This window comes from Cheilinus undulatus, linkage group 5 (assembly GCF_018320785.1).
Source record: "Cheilinus undulatus linkage group 5, ASM1832078v1, whole genome shotgun sequence".
Classification (NCBI taxonomy): Eukaryota; Metazoa; Chordata; class Actinopteri; order Labriformes; family Labridae; genus Cheilinus; species Cheilinus undulatus.
The window spans coordinates 17354751-17380200 of record NC_054869.1 but is presented as its reverse complement, the minus strand read 5'-3'; the positions used below and the strand labels follow the sequence as shown (position 1 = coordinate 17380200).

Sequence of the window (25450 nt, the reverse complement as noted above, 5' to 3'; positions counted from 1 at the left end):
AGGAGCAACCGAGCATGTCTTTATTTTATGATCACACTCCACTATCCATGGCTTAGCAGGATCAGAAACACAGTAGGGCTCTAGTTACATGACAGAGATTACTTCCCATATGCACGATAACTCCATATATTAATGCATTATTCATTTTCTGCCAGCCTGTCAGTCGACTTTGCTCAGTTTCCCCACATTTGTCACAAACACTGTTACCCAATCCTCTTGTGGAAGTCAGAATTTAAAACTGTTTCTCACTGGACTGCTTTTACAACTTAAACCCTCGACTTTATATGTGCAAGATCCAGTCTGCTGAGCTCCTCATAAATCCTGCTCCTGGCCAAATTAATTCAGCTACTCACAATCTCCCCTCTAGAAAAAGTCTACTTAATCACCAAAGTCTTAAGCAGCTTCTCTCAACAGCCTTCATTCTTCTTTTTCTTCTTTGAAAGGGAAATCCTGTATTTCTTCAATGGAATACCATAATAGGTATTAGAGTATAGCAGGCACTCAGTTCACTGAGTTTTTGGTATCATAGACGCCTTATGGTTTAAATCTGAAACAATTTCTATGATTTCCAGGAATAAAAATAAGCAACAAGGATCCTCATTTCCATTTCAGATACTTGTAATTATAATCAATGGTTCCTACTTGTCTTGTGTTCTTTTTAGTGTCTGAAAGTAAGTTTGAGGATTTTATTATACTCTTAACATAACAATACTGAGATGTAGTGGTTCAATATCCTCACCACCCTAACAAATGTGCTAGTTATCAAATCACAAGCATTTATGAGAAACATTTAAGCTCATTTTTCACAGTGATAAAGATTGTGTTGCAGTAGTTCTTCATATAATAGGCTGCATTTCAGAGGCGTGCTTCACCTGTGTTGACCCCTCCGGTGAAGATCCAGGCTCCTGTTGTCATAGCAGCCTTAATGAGCCCTTTGCCAAAGACCTGTTTGAGTTTTGGCTGCAGTTCAAAGTTCTGCAGGCCGCCGTGGACTGAGATGAGCAGCTTGGGCAGATCCAGCTGCCACTCCTTAGTCATCAGGTGGAGCAGCAGGTCAGGCTTAGTGTCATAAGACACTCGTACGTACTGAAAAACAGAAGGGCATGTGTCAGCGGTGAACAGTAACACACCTGCAGCACACTCAGACACCAGTGACTCACAGTCTGTGTGTTCCTGAGACGCATACGCACCAACCGGAGGGTACACATGAACATGCTACATGTTACAAAGATATTGAAGATATAATTCATATAAAGCTGCACAGATTACTGTTTCAGACTCACCTGAATGTACACACTTGTTTTTATTAAATTTGTATATTTCGTTTTCACATACCTTCATCAGTATTTCACAGACATGAAATGGTTAAGAGCCACACGCTTTATGGAGCATCTAGACATGTGTCTGAGTCAATAATTCAACACTGGCAATACACTGAAATTATTCCGTCTCAATCATCTGAATGTCCCAAATGCAACATATGCAATGTGATTCTGCCACCATGGTAACCATAATGTCCAACAGACAACCTCTGGGATGGATAGACTAATCAGGAAAATTTTATCTGCTGCAGCGTCTAGACACCTCAGTCATTTGAATCAATAATTAAAGGTAGTTTCATACAATCATATTCACTTGACTGAATTTATTTGTTACCCCAATGCATACTGATATAATGAATTTTATCACTCGGCATGTGTGATAAGTTTGAAATTGATTAGAAATCAGCCTCAGTGTAATCAGCAGAGAAACTAGATTAAGGAAGCTACACACGGCCTTTAAATGAGTCTTCATAACATGACATTTCCACTGAAAATATGAATGAAATGTATTAATTGACTTGAAAATGGCAATCACTGGGATATTCAACCTTTTCTACACCACTGGTGTAACTGGTAAAAAGCTTTCCTCTTCTGTAACAGTTTGCTGTCAATCTGTGTCAGACTTTTAGTCAAATATCTACAGCTCAACATCAATTATCTTGTACTTTATTTTTTCACTGCTGCCTTTACCAGTATTTCATCTGCTCTTTACAGTTTATTTTGTGTAGAACATTTAGCCTAGTTTGTGACAACTCAAATTCAGCTTTCAGAATACTTGTGTCATTCAAGACAGCTATCGAGTATAAAAGTCCATTTATATATGGTTCCTCCCCACAAATTAAGATTCCAGAAATCAGATTGTGACTTTTTGAGGGGAAATGCTCCATCTCCCAAATGCATTCTTCAGTTTTCTGTATAACCCATAGGAGTGCCTCCATCAGCAGTAAAAAAAAAAAAAGAAAAAAAAAAGAAAAAAAAAAGATTTCACAAGTTTGCTGCACAGATCCCTTATGTAGTTACATGGAAGATGAGATGAAATCAAATAGGTTTCTGCAGGACCCTGACAAAATGCAATTCTGAGACTTAGTAGAGTCACCATGGCTTTGTTGGAGTGTCCCCCTCCTTGGAACTCGATGGTACCGAAGGCATCGGTGGGGCTGAGCTGTGTGTGCTTGCTGATCGACCACTTCTCCGACAGGCTGTCATTCTTGGCCAAACGCTCCGCCTTATCATTCTGACTGGATGAGATGCCCGGTGGCAGGCCAACATGCTGACCTATCAGGCGACCACAACAGCACCTGGAAAAGGAGAGGAAGAAGTATGTCTACATGAAACTGGATTATTGCATAGTCCTTGAAAGAGAATACTGAATGCTTGAGAAGCTGGAGTATTTAATGTAGCTACTGCAGCAGAGATAAAGTTAGGTAGTTAGGAGGAAGATAGAGAGAAAGAGTGAGATATGACACTCTTGTGTGCCTAGCAGTGAAAAAAGGGCATGGTTGAAGTGACAGCTTGTCATCTGACTTTCATCTCCTGATTGGGCGGAGGGTGATCTTGGGCCCTTGTCATCTTTTATTAGTTCCCTCTTTTTGGTTTTGGCTCTCTACAACTCTCTTTTTCCCTTCACTTGTTTTCTTTTTACCCCTCTCCCTCAGAAACTACAGGAGTTAGCAGAGTGACAGCTACATGACTTGTAGTATTCCTACACAAGTTTGGTTATTCAGATGCACTGAATGCAGCTTTCATATTCTGCGTTTTAGCCTCAAAGGGTGGAGTGGGAGCCCCCGGAGGAAAAGGAGTCAGGAGGCTTTGATTATCATTTCATGTTCCCGTCATCTCTTACCAAAGGTACTTTGCCTCCATCTACCTTTCGTGTCAACACAAGCGCTTTTGACTGAAAAGAAAAAAGTTTATGTGATCTTGAGGAACACCTTTTTCTCTCTCCTCCTGGCTTCCACTTGCATTTCTACACTCATGGTAATTCTGTTTACCTAACAAATGATGGCATTTCCTGCACATGCCTGAGTATGTTTGTGAGAGTGTATGAGAGCAGGAAGGAATTAGATGTACTTCTCTGAGGTTGTCACCTTGAGCATCAGCTGTTGTGAGGATTTTTGTAACATCACAGTGAACTTACAAGAGCAGTATGAGAGAAACGACTATACAGTGAGTGCTTAAGCATCTCTCAAAAATGAACATCATTACAGTGAAGTGCTCTTTTGGTTACAATCATGTCATAGCTTAAACATTATGCAAACAAAGCCCTCATAAATGTACTTCAACAAAAGGCAGAAGAATGAGGAATTTATTATTGTCTACCTGAACTGACCCAGCCCTGACTCCCTTATTTGTGGTTTTTAAAAGTATAATTTCACAGTTTTGGCTCATTAGTGCACAGCAGCTACCTGTGATGCAAATAGAAGCCAGCATGACATTACTGCAAGGCATGCTTTAAAAGGTCATTGGTGAAACAGGATTCTTAATGTGTAACATTTGAGGCGTGTCAGCTCGCTCCTACTATTCTTTAGCTTCTAATCCATAAACAAAGCAGCCCAATCCAGGATGGTTTTTAACTCAGGAGATCAGGCTTTGACATGCATCTTTATTGCTTGTTTCTTTCACAGCTTAATGAAAACAAAAAGCTGAAATTCAGAGTTAAGTGTTTTGGAAGAATGCATAACATGCAAAAGCTTGGATGTTTTCTGACTCACCTATGGGGGTCTTTGGCACTCACAATGATATGAACACATTCTCTCTTGCTGAACGCTCTCTCTATCCAGGATTTCTGTGCCTGTGGAGATAAGAACAGAAGATCTCAGATTGTTTCATGATGGAGCTGTGACCTGAGCGTGAAGAAGAGACAGCTGACAGACATCAGAAATAAGCTCAGATCATAAGTAAGCTTGTGTTTGACGGATGGGTGCACCTGTAAAAGAAATAATTGTGTCAAAGTACAGAACTTTTGCAAAACTTTTCTTCCAGTCTCTTCTTTGCAAACAATAGTTCAGCTTGGTGGAGTTGTAACTGGAGCCTACAATAAGATATAAATCAACTCATCTCAAAAAAATGCAAAGAAAAATCTGTATTCTTGCACTCAGACATGTTAGAAATCACAGCCACAGCCATGAAACACATAAATAAACAAAAACACACATAGAGCAGATGCACTGTCACTCACACATAATTCAAACACTGAAGACACTCTGACAGAAGTGTTTTATGTTATTCACAGACTGAAGCCCAACCGGATGAAATGAAGCGCCGGGCGAGGGAAAGCGGATGTTGAATGCAGTGAGGCAGCAAATTATGTCAGAGTCGTAGTCCTTGAATACTTTGATGTGCAGCCACTTGTGTGTATGTCTTTCTGTGGGATGTGAGTTTTGTGTTGTTTTCTCTATTGTGCAGTGCGGATAGACTTCCTTAGGAAAATGTAGTAAGTGGAATGGTGCTTTAGTGACACTCTGATGCTCTACAGCTGTATCTCTTGCAGGTCTGAGTGACAGAGAGGCTAATGAGAGACAATTACACTGTGACAGACATGGACAGGAGAATGATGTAGAGCCAGGGAGCTGCTCAGAGATAAACATGCAGAATAGGATTAGAGGCTTATACACACCTGCATGTTTGCACAGACATGCACAATAGCCAGTATGAATGGAAAAAAAGAGGCAATATGTTGTACATACTTTAGAAAAGCTTTCTAAGAGCTAAAAGGAAATGCCATGGTATACACAGCTTTATGAAAAAGTAACAAGAAAAAAAACTTGTTTTATTACAGTAATAAAGACAGCTAAATGTTCCCTCTCTGGTGTGGTGTAATCTACACATAATACAGATGTAGCTGCTTGCTCCATTTTCTCACTAATTGTTCAGCTCAAGAGCAGGAAAAGGCACGGCTTATGCCCAGGAGAAAAAGAACACTGCAGCAAAGTGACTTTTTAAATATCACCGTTTGCAAGTTAGAGAAGTTTCTTTGGGTCCAGCCATAGGAAACAGACAAAAGTGCAGTTATTTCATTCAATCCTGCCTCCTTAAGAGACACTTACTTTATTTATTCTTTCTCTAATACCTACATGTGATGTCTCGATCCCTGCTGTAATTATCTAAACATGTTAAAAACAGGAATGAGGAAAAAATACAAACAGCATCTACAGTATGACCCTCTCTGTGCCCATGGCCCTCTATGGAACATTTTGTTCCATCAGCTGCTTTGCCATAATCATTTATTATAGGGATGTCTGACATAGGATTTTTGCTGATATTCCATACGCAGATATTTCCTAACTCATTTTAGCCAACATTGACAACAATATTGATATATGCACAACTTTTTAATTGCAGAAAAACACCACATTTCTCCTGTGCAATGAGAGGCTGAGTCAAGGAGAGCCGTAGGAGAAGCAGGGAAGTAGTCAGCCTGATATTTATCTTGCATTGCAATTTTCAGGGCTCATGGTGGGCCTCCTTGAGTGTGGCACCCTAGGCAAGCACCTATACCTGATGGTGCAGTTGAACATTTTGCCATTATTTAATGCCCCGAAATGATTTATATTACTACATCTCATGTATCAGCCCATCTTCTCCTATTTGTTTTTCTCTTGTAAAACAAGTATGGGTGCAAAAATGAATTTGTCCATAACAAAAGTGTAGATTAACTTTAAAGCTCCTTTGAGGAACCTTTAGTTTGTGTCTATTTGGCGCCCCCTGTGGACAAAATAGAACCTCTTATCCTTTAGCTGAGCCTGCCTGATTAACCCAAAAAACCCTTATCTAAATCTAAATGTAGAGCAGACAACTCACAATGAATCTTTGGAGCAGACTTTTTCACCTTCTATGACCCAAACTCTGAGTCAGGCATTAATTGAACAGCATACATTTACAAGCAAACCAGTACTACCCATCTTTTACTGATGATCTTATCTGCTTTTGTAGGTCATTAGGAGACATTTATTTCAGTCTACTTTTCATTAGTTGATGTTCTTTTAAATTTCTGTGAACAATGTTATAATACGACCCTTCGCAATTCAAAACGCTACTTCCCACTCAGCATTTTATGGTTTAAAGGTTTTACTTCCTGGGTTACCACTTCACATTCAAGAACTGGAATATGTCTGTTTGTGGTTTTTGTTACAACGGAGCACAACAGCAGAGCTCCAGTTTATGACTGGACGTCACAACAGGACAGAAAGAGACAACAAGGAGGACACGCCGTCCAGACACTGTTACCCCTGGCTGAGGGAGTACAACAGTCATAAAAACAAAAGGACTTTTTCAGCATTTTTTTATTCTGGGAGAGCTGCCTCCGCTCTTCTCCCAGCCAGCAGAGCTGAGAGCTGCTTGTACAGGGCTTTCCCCGCAGCCACGGCTACAACAACACACGCCCCATCCGCCTGACTGGCCCTGTCACACCACGGCACGCCAAAACCCACCGCAAACCGGCCGCAAACTGGCTCGGCCTATACACAGGCACACTTACCCTTCCACGATAAACCATTACTCTGGGGGGTTGGGGGGCTGCTTTCAGAGATCACCCTGGCCACGATGACTCAGCGGGCCACAACAACACCCCCAGCCCCATTCTTTCCCTGACATGCTGGAACTGTGTATTCATCCGCTAGCCCATGGTGGGACAAACTAGTTCTACCTAATGGCAGCAGTAGCAGAGGTTTTGAAGTTTGATTGGTATGAACATGGTGAACCAGAAAATCCCAATCTTACAAATCTAATGTTGTTGAAGTAAATCCTTTAAGGGGGTTAAAACCGTTTTGTCACAACATCCCAGACATATTTGCTTTCCCGCTTTTTCTCTGCCACTACTCTCTGCCAACGTGGTGAGCACATTTTCTCTCCCTCTCTCCCTGTCTCAAACTGTTGCAGCTCTTCCTCTCACGCTCTCGAGTGTTGCTTATGAGATTTGACATGGTATGATGAGATGGCACATGGCCTGCACTCCATTGTGTAATTAAGATTTATCACCGGGGCACACATACACATATCCTCACCCACACAAACAAATATACCAGCCATGTGTTTGTGTGTCTGTTCGGATCAACTGTGTGGTTAGTAAGCAGCATCTGACAGCCTGTTTGGGGTCTTGACTCCATTACAGTCAAGCTCCACCACCTCTTCTCCCTGTCCTCTCGTTCCCCTCCTCTAACATTGTGTCTCCTCTCTCTTATTGTCACTGGCAGGGAGGTGAATTGGGAACCATATCCAATCAACAGCTTAATCCTTTTGCCTACTCGTTTTTTTTGCCTGCCTTTTATTGTACAAAAACATGAATGACTCAGCGTTTACAGTACATAAGACTTTAGATGGCCCTGTAAGTGGTGTGTGAAACTGTTTGACCATTAATTTTCTTGATAAGATTTCACCAAAAAACAAAAACATGGAAATCGACTTGCATATAAACTGCTATCCCCCTTATTTTTGCCTGCCTGGTACATCTATACAGGAAAGGTAAACATCATCTGCATAAACATCAAGCTTTCCATTTTCTTTAACCTCCTATTTAGTCTCTGTTGATTTGTCGTAAATTTGTTTTTACCAACCATCTTACCGGTTATGTACAAAAGACACAACAGCGTCCCATTCTGAAGTGCATTTGAATTTCCAGATTTTGTTCACTTTGATTTTTTGAGCTTATTAGCATTAATAAAACACAGGTGGATCATTTTACAATGAATATGGCAGCAGTTACTGGGCATATTCATTATATATCAGGCTGGTCCATAATGACACCCCTTTTTGAAAGATGTTTATAAAAGATTACGCTTTTTTAGGGTAAAAATGGTGCAACTGAGGATGACTTTTTCAGGAATATATTTAGTTTATATTTCTCTCTATCTTTATCAAGAAAAAGGGAAAAATGATGAAATAAAATAAGCAATAAAGATAAAAAAGTTGCTTAACAAAATGCATATCATCTCAACCAATATAAAAATAGAAAACCAGGCACCCTAAACAGGAAAAATGTTTAAAAAAATAGAAAAGGAAACACTTATAAAGCATTATAATTGCTAATTCATTTTTCTTTCCTTCCTCATTTTCACGTTTTTTGTGCCTGGTTTCCTCTTTTTTAATGGTCAGAATTTTTCCCATTTTCTAACTTTACAGTTCTTCCACTTTAGCCACACTGAGCAGCCAGTCATTCCCCTTTTGCTTCAGTTTTAGGCATTCTCTCAAATTTCCATTAAAACATAAAAATCCAAACTTTTTCCCAAAATGTTCAGCACAAAATTTTAACAGTAGTAGCAGCAGTATAGAAATGAAGTATCTAAAGGTTGAATGATTCCAATGAATAGAGAGATTAAATGTAGAGGAGAACATAAAACAAACGTCTATGAAAACAGATACACAATTATGAGGTTTACATGACTCACCTGTTTTATATGATGTGCTGTCTGATTGCCTTTTCTTCATTATCATAATCACAGCTGATAGTAAAAACTAAAATCACTGAATGAAACCGATCAGAGCAAACCTCATCAGGCCACCTCTCGGTCCACTGGCATCTGCTCTACTCTGGGACTATTAACACTGCGGGAATGTGTGTATGTGTGCGATTGTGTGTGTGTAGGTGTGTGTGTTGGTGTTGCAGAAGGTACACACTGAGAAAGCCCTGAAACAGTGCTTTACCACTCTTCAGCTATCTCTCATGGTCTTTATTCCACTCCAAACAGCTGGGAGTAGGTACCAGCAGAGAAATAAATATTTCACATCATGGTGCAGCTGGTCGCTGATCGACATAAACAACAAAAACAGTCCTAAACTCTAGGAGATACTCAAAACTCAGTTGCTTGTTTTAGAAAGGGAATAACCTGCTTCCCTCATCTGTTTTTATTCAAATTTAAGTTGAACTGTCAAGCTGTGTTAGTGTCTGTGTGTGCCAGCATGAGTGTGAGAGAGCCGCATAGAGAGTGTGTCATGTCCCCAAAGCTACATTTCTACCAGAGATCAAGGCCAAAGGGTGAGTCTGAATGGCGAGAGAGCCTATTAGGTGGAGCAACATGACATTCATCCAACCTGCTCACCATCCTAACTCTGTCCTCAGTGTAACATCATGGACACACAAACACAGAAAAGTGTTAGTGTACGTGAGAATTTGCTGTTGCTAATGTTTTCACAGCACAAGGGCACTTACCTGCTTTCATTAAAAGGATTAACAGACCTCTACATAATACAAACTGGGTTTAATTAGCAGGAGCTGAGGGTGGAAACTGGGCACACAAGACTGTAATCTGAACTAAATGACTTCTAACAACAAAAGCAGGAAGAGCACGCAGAGGGAGGACTACAGAAAAATGCAATCCTACTGAATGTTAAACACAAACACATTTAGACATATTAACAGCAAAATGTGAAGTTAGCAGAATCATTAGGAGCAAACACGTTTCCACAGATCAGGAGTCATGAAGGACTCAGGATGCTCAGAGGAGTGCACCTGAGTCCAGACAGTCCAGATGCTGCAAGGCACCAGAGGCAGGTGTGTGTGTGTTCATAAATGATAAAACACACACAACTATGAGCAAGCAGCAATGAAGGTTAAGTCACAATTCTCTGTTTGCCCTTGGAAAAGAAAACTCACTGAGCAACTGTTTACTCCATTTGCCTTTACGGACATTCATCCACTGCAAACAAACTAACATCACTTTTACAAGTTACTTTAGTTGAAACATAGAAGGGACATGGACAATTAGCCAGCTAAATGAGTCTAATCTAATCTAATTGTCACCAGTAATAGTCAGTTGGACTAGTTATTATTCTTTTGATCATTTCAGGACCTCAGTGCCAGTCAAATGTTGTGTCCAAACAGCACTAGCACCCCTAGCAGGGCTGTAAGCTGTGTCTGGTTAAACTGGCATAACCTCTTGACTGGAGCACATCTAACCAGCACAAGCATATGGACAGACACCTCTAAGGAGGATCGAAGGCTGAGCATGCTGGTATTACCCAAGCTAAATCAACCTATGGTTTACATGCAGGTATTTCAGCTGGTTGAAATACATTGTAGATGCAATGCCAGTATCAAATATGCCAATATCTCCACATTCATTTTAGCCAATACCGATATATAAACAGGGTTGGGTATTAGGGCTGAAGGATTTGGGAAAATAATCTAATTGCAATTTTTTCCTCCAGCATTGCAATTGTAATTTGATATGCGATTATTTCTTAAGTCATGATACCTATATAAAGTTTTTTTTTAACAACAAACACAGCATTAAATCATTCTATATTATAGCCAACAAAATTTTAGGTAAAAACTAGAGCTGAACATTTTTGAAAAATATATAATGGGATGATGATTTTGACTCATGCAAATTGGATAGTAATTGATGTATTAAAGGGAGTTATCATTTTTATGTCGTTCTCATATTTGAAAAGAAAACGTACAAAAAGAAAGGCTTTTTGAAGACTATTCCAAAAAATTTGCCTGTGGATGACTGTATGATCTGTAATGCATGACATCTCTGCTGCAAAAAAGTTTTAAACTGCTATTTTGACACAAATTTCAGGCTAAAGAAATATTGCACCTTCTGCGATTTGAAAATTGCAGCAGGTCAAATTGCGATTTAATCTAACTTTCAATTATTTGCCAGGCCCTATTGGGTATCATTTGTTTTTTTCTGATAGCCGTGCTAAATTGATACCTTTTATACGGTGCCAGTGCCTATGCAGTAGGGCTGACACCTTTCATTCGACTGGTCAAATGGTTGGTCAGTTCTTTTATCCAACCAAAACTCCTGTTCGTCAGTTGGTCACACGCGTGCCTGTGAGAACGCAACAGTGGGGCATGGAGCTGGCTGACAGAAGCAGCAGGAGAGAGAGAGAGAGGAGCAATGCTTGGCAATACGAACAGAGGAGCGCACAAAATAATGCAGAACATGTTCTATTCTAATTGTTTCACAGTGGTTAGGCTGTAAATAACTTGGAAACAACAGGTCTTAAACTTGACACACAGATGCTTTATGTAGGCAACTTCAGTAGCCTACATAAAGCATCTGCCCTCCGTCAGAGCCCCAACCCCTGTGACCTGTTTAATTCACTGGTCAGTAAATTTGGGGTTTAATATGCCTCTTTGTCATCAGATTTAAATGTTCACGTCAGCATAAGTGTCTGTTATAGGCAGACAGAGAGCAAAGAGAGAAAAGATGATGTCTCTTTGTCATTAAGTCACGACCAGCAGGCTTTTCTCCCTTCACCTCAGTAAATAAACTCTGCATGTGGTCTGATGTATGCTCATAAATGACACAGCGCTGGCTGGAACAAGTGATTCTGTTAAAAGTCATTGTTATAAGTTAATTCAAACAATTTTCTGAGGATATTTTGTAAGCTATGATGCCAAAAAGTTATCATATCATGATAATGAAAATTATATGACTAAAGGTAGGTGCACGCTGATTCTCTCTGAGTCAGTTATTTTAGCACAACAAATTGAGGATAAAAATAATCAATAGTGCCTCATAAATCTTGTTATGTTCATTTTTAAAGTCATCCAGACCACCAGAGGGTTCAGGAAAATGAAAGCTGTCCAGGTATTGTAAATGATTCACAGAAATATCTTTATAAGATGTTAAACAGAGGATAAGAAAAAGAAATCAGTGTAACCTGACATGTCAACCTATGTTGCTTTTCTTGCTTTTCATTTGGGGAGGCAGGGTATCAAAATGAAGTATTGATACCTGTGTTGTAATTTGATCCAGCAGATATCAGATGTGTTGGTGCTGTGACCACGTAAGAACTGGGTTATGATACTATATAATAATGTGCAGTAAGTGACTAGTCCTTAAAACACACTCGGAAACTTTAAGGATGAACAAAGAGACTATCCTGATTATCATAAATTACTTCAGCCGTGTAGGTCGGATAGTCCTGCCTGACAAGTACGCTCACCTGAGGGCCCCATCGAATGGGAAGGAGGATTGACATAACCCAGGTCATGCTCTGGATGTCTTTGTACATTACCAAGGGCATGGGAAAATAATAGATAGATAGATAGATAGATAGATAGATAGATAGATAGATAGATAGATAGATAGATAGATAGATAGCCTTTAATCTGATGAAAACAAAACAAAAACCACAGCTTTACGGCGGAGTTATGGGCAAATGTGGTGCTTAAACATAGCCTAGGGTACTGTTAGGGCAGGTAGGAGGGTTTCCACAACTCTCTGGTTGTCGTGTGTATGTTTTAAGCACCTGAAAACTGTTGGTGGTTGCTGGGCGTATAACCAGGGGTGCATAGGCCCGGACAAAAGAAATGCTGTTAAGCTCGACCTTGGCTGCTGAGCGACACACGTACATGTCAAATGTGTCGACACTGACTCTGGCCGCCCTCCCTCCTCTCTTCAGCCCGGGGTTGTGGAACATCAGAACCTGTGAAGAACCGTTAGCACTCTACATGCCTAAAACTTCTGCACAGTACTGTACATCAAGGCTGGTATTCACAGTCGATACATCAGGTGTAAACAGTGGCAGAAATTATATTGGCAACTACCAATATTATACTGGTAATATTGTGCGGTCCTTATAAACTGGGGTAATTTTTGCTGTTTTCTGTGCGTCTTTTGTAACTTTAAACTCACCAACTAGTCTGAATTTAAATTTTCATTGAACCCACAGTGAAACTGGATGTTGGGAACATCCAAAATGAAACAATATTGGACTATCAATAATCAATGTCCCTAAGTAGCAACAACGACTTTACTGTACAATGGACCAGAGGGACCCTGAGTTAAAAAAATGTGTTTCATTAAGGTTGAACTTAGGAGATAAGAGACATTGCATGATTGCAAATCTAAAAGAGGACCTCTTTGTCACTGAGCCGTATTAAGTACATTTATTTCCCAGTGACAGCCAAGCAATTTCAATACCATATTATGCAGGTTATTCAGTTCCCTGGTACTGAATACTACACTGAATTGGCATGCTACTTATATTGTTTTCTTTTTCACCTTAGTAGAAAGAAAATTCTCTGGCTGGATGAAAGCAAATAACAGAGTAAAACACATCCTTGTGTTATTGATTCCTAGAGTGGGAGGTTACACCATTGATGGCAATGTTAGAAAATATATATAAGCTTACCCTCAAAAGCAGGCAGCGCTATGAATCTAAATTCAGCACGGAGACAGAAACATCTGTTACTAGTGGTAGGGGGTTAAATATGCACTAACAAGCCATTTATCTTAATGGTGTTTGGATGTGAAGCAAAACAAAAATGCCACTTTGAGGTGCAGTGTAAAGATGCCTTATGTACTCAGTAAACTGTTGCGCTTAGGTGTCGGTGAAGCAGACATCAGTAAAAGGATTTTACTCATTTAAAAAAAGCCATCTGTCTTAATGCTTAATCTTACAGCTGGCTTTTTAAGACACCGTCAGGTTAACTGATAGAAAGAGATCTGCAGCATATTAAACGTTTGGAGGAGGACATTCTGTGGGGTGCTTATAGCCTGGTGGTTATATTCATGCACCCCATATACAGAGGCTGTTGTCCTCAAAGCTGGCTGCCCAGGTTCAAATCCAGCATGTGATTCCTCTCCTGCATGCCATCTCTCACTCTCGCTCTCTCTCCACATCAGAGGTCATCCCTTTTGATCAAAGCAGTTAACCCTGCTGTATCCAACACTCTGTACTTAGTCAGTTCATTAAATTCATGAAAAAATGTTTGACAGTGATCCTGTAGTAATAAGCCCCTGATCATCACTATTCCTTCCCCTGGTCCCTTCTCCACCCATAACACATAACACATCATCGAGGCTTATGTGCAATGCTGTACAAACAAGACCCATGATCAGTAATTTCTTAGTGGCAACACTGTGACAACAAAGAATATAAATGTACATAAAATGCTGTGGAGACTGATGTCTGCCACATGAGTGTGCATGCCCTGTATCTGTGCTGGGCCTCTCATGGAACTCAAAGACAAGCTGGTTAGGTTAACAGATAACTCTAATTTGCCCCTAGGTGTGAGAGTAAGTATGTGTCAGTCATGTGATTGACTGGCGACAAGTCTAGGATGTCACTATCTGTCACCCAAGGGCAGGCAGGATTGACTCCAGTGACCCTAAACAGGATAAGCAGTATAGATAATTCATGAAGTGTAGAAGGGCGAGCTGGCTGAAAGATGGAATTTCAAAATTAGCTGTTATTACTTAGGATGGATATGGTATGGCTTTAGTTGAAACTAAAGCAAATCTGAAGCTTAACAAATGCTGTTTCTGATCTGTTTTATTAGTCATATATGTTTAAGACTTTCTAAGGTTATGGCCTAGTAGCAACCTCTGATGTCAAAAAATAAAGCCAATGCAGAAGTTGAGTAAAAAGTATTTCCCTGGGTGTCCGTTCAAAGCTGGCTGCAAAAGTCATGTCAAAACAAATGTAAGCATGGGGATTTTTTTACTTATGTCTTTTTGGAGTTTTACATAAATCTTAGTAATACAAACTTTAGAATAAACACTTTTGAAGTGTTGATTCTGGACCAGCACAGGGTTGATGAAGGCTGTTCTTATGTTAAAACACATGCAGCTATCACACTCATCTTCTCTTAATGTCCCTCTGTCCTTGTCTGCTTATCCTGTCTATCGCTTAAGTCACGCTATCAAGTCCCTATGCAACAACAGCAGTCAGGAGTAAGCCATGCACACCAAATGTAACCCTGGAGACGAGAAATATTATCTACTGTGACCTTCACAAAACAGCCATCTTGGGCCAGTCAATGCATTAGTAAACAGCACTAAAATGTGACTCAGTGCTTGATCCAGACCATGAAGACTAATGCTAGCTGCATGTATAGTCACTCCTAGCATTAACGAGAGGTCAATGCATTTAAAAGTAATCTTGTCAAGGAGAGAGGAACTACTTATACAAGTAAATCAGCATTCAATGACCTGAGCACATAGAAACATCAGGGTTATCTTCCTGGAAGGAGCTGGTGTGCATGAGTAGGGGCCGAATACACACACTCCTCCTCTCTTTCTGATCTGCCGAACACACACACACTGATACGAAATGAGTTTTCCACTTGTTCCAGGATTTTGCAGCTTAGGAAAGATTTAAGGTATTAACCAAAAATCAGCAACAGAGCTGATTTAGAGGACCAACTTCTTATGCATGAGTGAAAGTGTGTGTATTCTAATGGGTCAACATGGGCAAGTGTGCTTTGTTTGACTCTAACAGCCAGCAGATAAAGTACTTTCTTACAAGACCCAGCAACAAATAAAGGCACCGTGCTGGTCTAGAAGAACAAAGTGTAGAAAGAAGGCTGTGATTCAGTCCAAACACTAAAAACAAACTTCATCTAATATCTAATATTATCTTTTTAAACTCTCTGTACGGCTGAAATGCAGCATAGTAAATAACAGGGTGCAGATTGTCAAAGCTTGTTTGATGCACTAAACCAGACAAAAGCCACAATGCCCCCAAACCTTTCTTTCCATATTTCAGTCTCTGTAAGTGTGAGAGACTGAAGGCAAGTGGCAAACCGGCTCACAATGTATCCCAACATAGGCGAACCCAACCTTTCTTCCCCCTCTATGTTTATATTCAAGGTTTAATATACTTTGGAATAGAAACAAGCATGTATCGACTATTCCTAAATCTAGAAACATAAAAACTAACGACCTCAGTATTCAGTGGGAGACATATTCCTCCTGAGGCAGTTGCCCAAAATGTCATCATGCTCACTATGTCGTCCAATTAGAACCATGCCGCAACCAAAATTTTGGTCTATCTCGGTTCAATTCAAACATTGTTGGGCAATTAAGATACACTTGGAGCTTTTATTTCAGTGCTGTAATTTGTCAAGTGCCTCTGGGATCCTCTGTTTTAATCTCAAAATACACAAATTCCAAAGCAGATGAAAAAACACTAACGCTTTTTCTTTGGCATTCAGCTGCACAAACTGTGAATCCACCTGTCAGACAATGACAATGTACTCATTTAACGCTCAGAACATCGGATCTATTTTCTCCTTAGTGGTTGTTTTCATAGAAACACGTGGCAGATGTAAGGATGCACAGCTTGCATTTCTACTTAAGCAGAGTGTTTTTAATTGATGAAAACTCTTGTACTACTTGCTCAATCTTGATTGGACTCCCCGGGCAGCTTATTTTCAATAAGTTGATCTGTAAAGAGTGGCTGGACTTTAAACTCAATAGCCTTCATGAGACCTTGACTGAAAACATCCACAATAGCATTTCTGCAGTCTTTATGGCAGGCTTTACCCCAGGCTGCACACAGATTTATGATGCGATTTATATGTAGTTTATGGACTCGACTGCAGCTTTATAATATCCTATAAAACAGAGCAGTATAGCTAGAGTAAGGCCCCTATAGTAGCATTTCTCTTTCATTTGGCTCTGTATCCACTGTCTTGGATAAAATCTAATTTAATTGAAATCCTAAATACCTCTTGAAAGAATAAATCTCCCGACTTAACATTTCATATATCAATGGTTTTTATGAAATAAAGCACTTCCATGGTATGAGTCATATGCTCAGTAAATGACTGTAAATCAGAACACAATATAAAAAGGATAAACAGAGACTGTGGGAAATCCTTTGATAAAATTATGTGAGAAGGAATAAAGGGAAATATGAAAGAGAAACTGAGATCAGCAGTGATGGGTTGAAGCGAACTGTGTGGTTGTGTTCATTAGTTATTCCAGAGGCGTCTTAATCAAAACAATAACAAAAGATGACAAGTACACATGCTCTTATTGTTGTTTGAAACGTAGGAGTTCATCTCATAAAAATACACTCCATATTTTATTTCTTGAAAGAATTTCACTTTTAGAGGGTTAAAAGCTTTTAAAAATGGCCTTTCTGATTTTTGCTTACAGCTACTTGCAAAGCAGTCTGGTATTGCTCACAGAAGGCCACATTTAACTGCTTTTCTCCCTCACTGTGTAAAATGGATCCATGAAACCAAGAAGATGGTTTGATGTTTAGTAATTACACCTTGGAATGTTTTTTAATAGAGAAACTCCTGAGTTCAACAATATCAGGCAAGCTGCAGGGGTGAGAAGGGGTGAGCAGCGCTTCTCTCCAGGCCTATAATCAACGTGGGTTTAGTTACGCATCTATTACTTAAACCAGTGGTTCTCAACCTTGGGGTCGAGACCCCATTAGGCATCATGAGATACTGAGAGGGGGTCACCAGATGCCATAAAAAACTAAGAATTTTTTTTTTAATTGCACTGTTGCCACATTACACCAATTTTACCAAATGTTGACCTATTTTTATCACTTTTTAACACCGATTTTGCAAATTTTAGCACATATTTGCCACTTAAAACCCATTTTTGTCAAATTTAAACCCTGTCAATTCTTCCTGCCTATTGTTGCCTCTTTTGACCCATTATTGCCTCTATCAACCACTTTTTACACCCATTTTGCCAATTTTAACCACAGTCAACCCATGTTTGCCAGTTTATATCAATTTTTCATCACATTCCAAATAATTTTCACCCATTTTTTGCACTTTGAAGCCATTTCAGCCACTTCTTTAATCCATTTATAGCAGTTTTGTGTCTGTTTCTTGTCACTTTAACCTATTTCTGGTTATTTCTTTTGCCACTTTCGTCCACACTTTTATGTTGTTTAAAAATCCAATTTCACCACCTTTTCCACCATTTTTTGCCAATATTAACCAATTTTTAGCAATTTTAAAAGCATTTTAATTATGACTGAACTAAAGTCTGTGTTTTCCCTATATGCAGGAATCTGACCGCCGCTGCTGCATTTAAATGCAGCGTCCTGTATTGAGTCAATACGGGATGCCACTGGTTCCGTATTTCGTCCCTCACGTCCTTATCGGCCACTGATTGACTAATACGTGCTGCATTTGTCGGTTGGATTGGTCAGCTAAAACATAGAGCCATAGAGTCTCTTTGCAAAAGAAAGCAGGAGGGAGAGGTGACAGCTTCAGACACTCGCGGCGCAAAAAGCGTTTACAGGGAAGTAAGCAGGAGAACGTGCCCTCGGCACACGCACACATGGAGCTCAGCAAGACGTTAAAAAAAGTTGTCATTTTCCTCGTTCACACAGCGCTGAACTGAACGGGCAAGAGGTAGCGATAGAGTCCTGCGTCGGATAGCTAACATCCTACCCGACCATTCCTGCTGATTTCCTGGCCATTAACACCTGCCTGTACAGTGTGTGTCATCTCTCCCTCCCACCTGTACGTGCAACAAGCGCGTCCAATCCCTCCTACAGTCTGACCTGACACGTAATTCACAGAATGACAGAAGCTGCGTTCATTTTAAGAAATTATAATATTGTATTCACTTAAGCACTGTCCTTGACAAATACGTTTTTTTACTGTTCTAATCAAAGTTTTCTCACTGAATGAAGCATGAAAGAAAACACTCACATCCTCGTCAGGCATCACACTCCAAAAACATCAGCTACAGCTGACAGCCTGGACTAATTAAACCCTGGTTATATTAATAAGAGTAATGTCAGGATGAGATTTACAGACTTCATGTACACATTCTTTGTTTTTTAAGCTGTAGGTGGAATTATTTTCTTGATCATTGTTCGCAAGTGCCAAAAAGCATAGCGTACTTCAGTCAGCTCCTACAGAGCGTTCGCTTTCACTCTGTTTGCCCCTTTCTGTCCCTGTCCTTGTCTGTAAATAAAACACTTTATGAAAAGAGGCAAATTTCTATGGATAAAAAGGATTTCCCCTAAAATAACAGAATGTTGGTTCAGTATCTCTGTGCCAGTCTCTTCCTGTGTGTCATGAGGCGCATCAGAACAGTAGAGACCCTCTGCTGTATGTCTGCAGCGCTATGAAGAGTTTGAAAGCTTCTGTACACATGTATGGAATTATACTGTACCTTGTTTATGAACTTATACAGTTTTAGTGCAAACAAAAATTTAATTTAGACCTGATCACAACTCAGCCCTCTAACTAGGTTCTTTTAGTGGATCTAACAGAATAATTCTCCTTAAAAACTGCTGCAGGTGCTATTAAAATATATCTGTAATTAATTATTTCCTAATGTGTTTATAACCCTACGTTTCTGACACTGTGCTGATATGATTTGTAAATCCTGTGTGGTGGATAAGTTTATCAGTCAGAGGTGGAGCCATGGAGGGGGGCTTGTGGGATCTATGCCCCTTATGTTTTCTCAAAAGCCCTGAATCTTTAACTTTGGTAAAAGTACATTATCTCTGATTACTGATGAATGTAAAAAGAAACATCATGTATTTTGATAAATACAGTGACCCTGCTGATCACAACATGGAAATTTCATTAAAACTGAAAAAAACCCTCGCACAAATCAGTTGTTTTTTACTTTGAAAATCTTAAAAGTACATGCTACAGAATAAATAAAAACCTTACTATTAATATTTCTGCATTTTTTAAAGAAAAAGTTATGCATCTTTAACGACACATTTGGCGGGGGGGGGCTTCACCTCCGCTGCTACAACTCCATCCTACGTGAAACACTGAAAGTTATTTCATTTAAAGAAGGCTACATGAATAAATAAAGATATTTGGTTCTTTGAGAAGAGCAGTTATTATTCAGGTCAAATATTAAAAACAGTTGCAAGAAAAAGTATGTGAACCCTTTGGGATGTCTTGGATTTCTGCATAAATTGGTCATAAAATGTGTTCTGATCTTCATCTAAGTCACAACAATAGACAAACACAGTCTGCTTAAACTAAGTCCACACAAAAAATGATATGTTTTCATGTTTTTACTGAACAAAACATGTTAACATTCACAGTGCAGGGTGGAAAAAGTATGTTAACCCCTAGGCTAATGACTTCTCCAAGGGCTAAATGGAGCCAGGAGTCAGCCAACCTGGAGTCCAATCAATGGGATGAGATTGGATATGTTGGTTAAAGCTGCCCTGCCCTATAAAAAACACACACCAGTTTTGAATTTGCTGTTCTCAAGAAGCATTGCCTGATGTGAACCATGCCTGGCACAAAAGAGCGCTCAGAAGACCTACGATCAAGAATTGTTGACTTGCATGAAGCTGGAAAGGGTTACAAAAGTATCTCTAAAAGCCTTGATGTTCATGTGTCCATGGTAAGACAGACTGTCTACAAATGGAGAAAGTTCAGCGCTGTTGCTACTCTCCCTAGGCGTGGTCATCCTGTAAAGATGACTGCAAGAGCACAGCGCAGAACGCTCAGTGAGGTGAAGAAGAATCCTAGAGTGTCAGCTAAAGACTTACAGAAATCTCTGGCACATGCCAACATTTGTATTGACAAATCTACAATATGTAAAACATTAAACAAGAATGGAGTTCATGGGAGGACACCACGGAGGAAGCCACTGCTGTCCAAAAAAAAACATTGCTGCACGTTTGAAGTTTGCGAAAGAGCACCTGGATGTTCCACAGCACTACTGGCAAAATATTCTGTGGACAGATGAAAAAAAAAATTGAGTTGGTTGAAAGGAACACACATTAGCTATGTGTAGAGAAAAAAAGCCACAGCACACCAACGTGGAAAAAGTATATGAACCCCTAGGCTAATGACTGGTTGACCCTCCTCTGGCAGCTATAACCTCAACCAAACATTTCCTGTAGTTGCAGATCAGGCCTGCACAACGGTCAGGAGGAACTTTGGACCATTCCTCTTTACAAAACTATTTCAGTTTAGCAATATTCTTGGGATGTCTGGAGTGAATCGCTCTCTTGAAGTCATGCCAGCATCTCAATGGGGTTGAGGTCAGGACTCTGACTGGGCCACTCCAGAAGGTGTATTTCTTCTGTTGAAGCCATTCTGTTGTTGATTTACTTCAATGCTTTGGGTCGTTGTCCTGTTGCATCACCCATCCTCTGATGAGCTTCAGTTGGCGGACAGATGTCAAGCTTACACTCAAAGGTAGGCTACTACATTTTGGTTTAATTTGATTCTTAATGCTGATGTGTTTTGAGTTTATTATTAGCCTACAGCTAATGTGGTCTTTAGGCCTACTTGTCTGTGTCTTTGAACTCTGACAGTCAGTCACAGTGAGTGGGGAGGGCGACAGAGCAGAGCAGAGACGCCTCCTCCCTGCTGACATATTTTACATCTCCAGTAAAACGTTTTTCCCCATTCACCTTAGGTGACGAACCTACTCAACATGCTGTCTGGACATTATTTAGTGTGATATTAAAGCACAGTTATCACCAGCAGTTAAATTAATTGAAATAAATGGTATGAAAACCGTGGAGGAATGACGGTTATCATTAATATTGGTAACTGTTTCATCTCTAGAACAATGGCATTTAGATACTCTCTTTTCCTTCCTCCTTCAGAGGTAATATGAAAAATAATAATCTTAATCTATTTTCAGACAGGATTTAGGAATGTGAAGTAATGTTTTGCATGATTTTAAACAGATGAAGACAGGCCATAAAGATAATTCATTTCCCAATTTGCAACAACTGCAAGCCCTGTCCAGCCATGGCTTCCCTCTGCAGGAAAGCTTATGAAAAGTTACTGACTCCCAATGCCCAAAATAACCTACAATTTCGAATCAACTTCTTTTCATATCCCATAAAAAGGGTTACCATAGGGTTAAACATTTTTAATGTTTAATGGCTTTAATTATGCCTGAATTTGCTGCAGCAGCACCCAGCATTTATGTTATTAACAAAGAAACTTCAGATCACTTCATACCACTGATTTACCTCCAGAAAGAAGAATTTAAGTGTTTTTAAACTCACACTGATATGGATCACATTACAGCCAGCAGTGCATGTTTAGTACTTTGACTACAGAGAAGCCCAAAATATCAGAATACAGTATTACCACCCATTACTAATAGAAGTATAAGGGTTTTTTTTTAATTAATGTCGACATTTCAATTACACATAATGTACCTTTAAACAAACAGGGAAATGAGAAAAGTAATACTGAGAGAGATATAGATTTATATATCATCCTGTGGTCAGGTAGTAGGCACTTTCCTTTCAATGTCACCCAGACATTCAAACTTCAAGCTATCTGACACATACATTCAAGTGTGGCCAGCTGCCATCTGCTTTTAGTGCTATTACAGCGCCTGGCCTCAGTTCACCTCACCCAGATCATCCCAATCACCTCCATGCACAGCTCAATGTGTGAAAATAGCAGCTGCAGTATATGTTCCTTTTACCGTGAACTTAAAGGACCTCTCAGGGCTCTGTATGAGGAAAGGAAAGCTTAGATCTGCAGCTGTGGTCCAGAAAATCTGGAACAACAAATCATTTGTACCCTTTTTATGAGGATGAGGATATATGCACCACAATGGTTGCATGAAGAGAAAGGGAGAGCAACAGTAAAAAAACTGTAACACACCAAAGATCTTTTTTTACAAGAAAAAAGAGATCACACAGAATATTTCTATTTATGCATGTACACTGCATCGTTCACCATAAAAAATCAATACTAAGCAGCAGTAGTGGGTCATTAACCCAGTTGATGAATTGCCTTGTAATTCAGCATAAAACACCATATGCAAAATGCATGAGGAGAATAATGGTTTGAGTGTGTTTTTTACATTGCGCTGGAACTTGCATCTGTTTTCTTCTGGAGTAGACCGCTGCGTGTTTTATGTGCAAAGTTGTGAGGTAGCGCGCATGTGCTGGTGTGTTCAAATGTGTGAGTGTAATGAGAGAATGCTTGCTTGTTTTAGCTCCCATCGCTTTCAATCCATCTCCCGAGGCTAGAATAAGCAGCTCCCTTTCCCACAGGCCTCTGCTAAGCCCAGCTGAGCATCTGGCCATGCAGGCGCTAATCAACCCTGGCATGGCCATTCTGTCTGTGACAGAAGGGGGGAGGCGGGTCGGAGGAAGGGGGGACTTGTGTCAGCATGAGAGGAGGGATGGGGTTAGGTAGGGAGCGAAGAGGATGGAGAAAGAGAAAGGTGGTGGGAGAGATAAAAAGATGAAGGAGAGGTGAAGGTGGTGGAGAACAAGAAAAGGGGACACACTGAGAAGTTAGGACATTAATGATGCTGTATGAATCAGGTATTATGTATGGAGACAAGAGGGTGAAAATGTCATATGTAGAGGAAAGATGAGCAGAGGAAGAAAAAGGCAACAGAGTAAAAGGAACACACAGTAACTCTAAAGTAAATCTGAAGGGGAAACAACTAAAAAGAGCAGAGAAAGAAAAAAAAGACATGGAACCTATCTGTTGTAAAGAAACCAGTCCAAACAGATTAGAAACTCTGAAAAAGCAGGAGGTAATAGAAAAGCAGCTGAAAAAGAGAGAAAAGAAGGAAACAGAGATACGCTGTAGAAAGCAGAGCAGAGGGCAGAGAAGTGAGAGACCCCTCATCAGAAGAAATGAGAAGTCAGCAGAGAAAGAGGAGTAATGAAAAAGTGAGGGAGAGAGAGAAAAAAGGAACCACAATGAATGACAAGAGGAAACAGAACGCGAACTGAAGTCAGTCCAATGATCACACTGAGTTCCAGGTAACCAAGACCTGACTGACACCTGTCGAGTGGCATGTAAGAGGGGAGGTGGATAGGTTAACACTCTGAGGCAACAGAAAAATAAATGAAAAAGGACATAAAAAGGTTATATTCACTCTTAGTGGCAGTGTTGGCGGACCGGTACAATGGCAGGCTGTTAGATGTTAAACTGTGTTGTATATGCAGTTTAGTCAGAGCTGATGCTGACTTCTGTTTTGTTTAACAATTACTGTTTTCCAAAACTAGAGTCAAGCCTGACTGTGTTTATGAAATGTAATCAATGGCCAAATATTCAGACCGCTTCATAATATGCCTGCTTGTACAAGTGCAAAAGAACTGCAATATCTTCAATGTCCACAAAAAATCCATCAACTTCCAAGTTTAACCCCTTAACGCCTGTTGTATCATATTTGATACATATTTTTATGATACCTCTATCTAATCAATATGCTCCATAAATTACTCAAAATAACTTATGAATACAATCTGATTAATGATAAAAATGCGCTCAAGTGGATTTTCAGTTACCAAAAACATCTAATGAATGAAATGAGATACTAAAAAATATATTTGTTAAATTTTATGGAAATTTGGATTTTTTTGAATTTCAGTAGAAAGTTAAATAAACATTTCAGTTCCATAAAATGAGAATTTTCTGGCTATTATTTGTGTTTTCAGGCTTTAAGGGGTTAAAGTCGCAATTTTTACAGCAGAAATAAGCATTTTTTTAGCCTGGTTTGTTCATAAAATATATGTAGTCTGAACTGCTTATTTCTTTATCAGCAGACACTGTTTAGGAGTGATGTTTTTTATAATTCATACATTTGATATTATCAAGGTTAAAAGTCATACATAATTATGAGTTTGGCTGTGCTAACAAGTAGCATTGAGGCTTCCTTAAGTTGACAACTTAAGGAAGCTGCACCTCTCAGCCTGTGTCTTATGTTTAACAAAGTTTGAGACATTAATTTCCAATATGCCACAAATAGGCTTCAAAACTGAGCTTCAGGAAACAATAGGTTATATCAGTGGGATTATGCTCTTATTTTAAACAGTCTTGGATTTTAAAACCTAAGTTTGCAGTATATCCCTTCTGAATCCTAAATAAAGCCCATGAAATATATCTACATATTTTTCATATGAATATGCACAAATTAATCTAAGGGTTCTTGATAGGTAGCCTTGGCTTCATCAGACCACATCAATGTGACAGTGAGGCAGTTCAATCCAGACCTCTATTTAACAGGTTAATTAAAATCATATTGAATGAGAAAGTATTACCTTTTCATTGCAATAAATTCAGACCTTTTAATGTGTTTATCGTGATAGCTCATTTGATGACATAAAGGAAATTCTTATTATTATGGAGTCTTAATTTGAAACTCTTTTGACTGTATTCATGTTAACATTGAAGCAATTGGAGCAACCAGGAAGAACAGTTTTCAAAATACTATCAACAGACCAGAGAAAATATTCAAAGTCAAATAATATTTTCATAACTGGAGAGCCAGCAAAGTCATCTGTGTTTTGTATGTCAAATATCTGGAAATTCACAGCACTCTACCTGGAATAAAGACGTCCCCATTAATCTGGCATGAAAAGCTCTGACTTGTCAACTGTTTCTCCAACCTGTGTTAGCAGACGTGATGACAGCCCCATTTAAAATCCCTGAACAAATAGACAGTTCAGAAGGCTGGAAACAGCTTCGATCCCTG

At 39.5% G+C, this 25450-nt stretch overlaps 1 protein-coding gene across 3 annotated transcripts in view; it reads right to left on the bottom strand.

Moving 5' to 3' along the window:
* trpm3 (transient receptor potential cation channel, subfamily M, member 3) overlaps positions 1–25450 on the bottom strand; it is a 221716-nt gene that overhangs the window by 97808 nt on the left and 98458 nt on the right. For all 3 annotated transcript variants that reach the window (XM_041787645.1, XM_041787643.1, XM_041787644.1), the window contains exons 2-4: positions 4034–4113; positions 2419–2620; positions 873–1086 (exon numbers count right to left, since the gene is read on the bottom strand). In XM_041787645.1, the coding sequence (XP_041643579.1) occupies positions 873–1086; positions 2419–2620; positions 4034–4113 (496 nt within the window). The remainder of the gene's footprint in view (positions 1–872; positions 1087–2418; positions 2621–4033; positions 4114–25450) is intronic.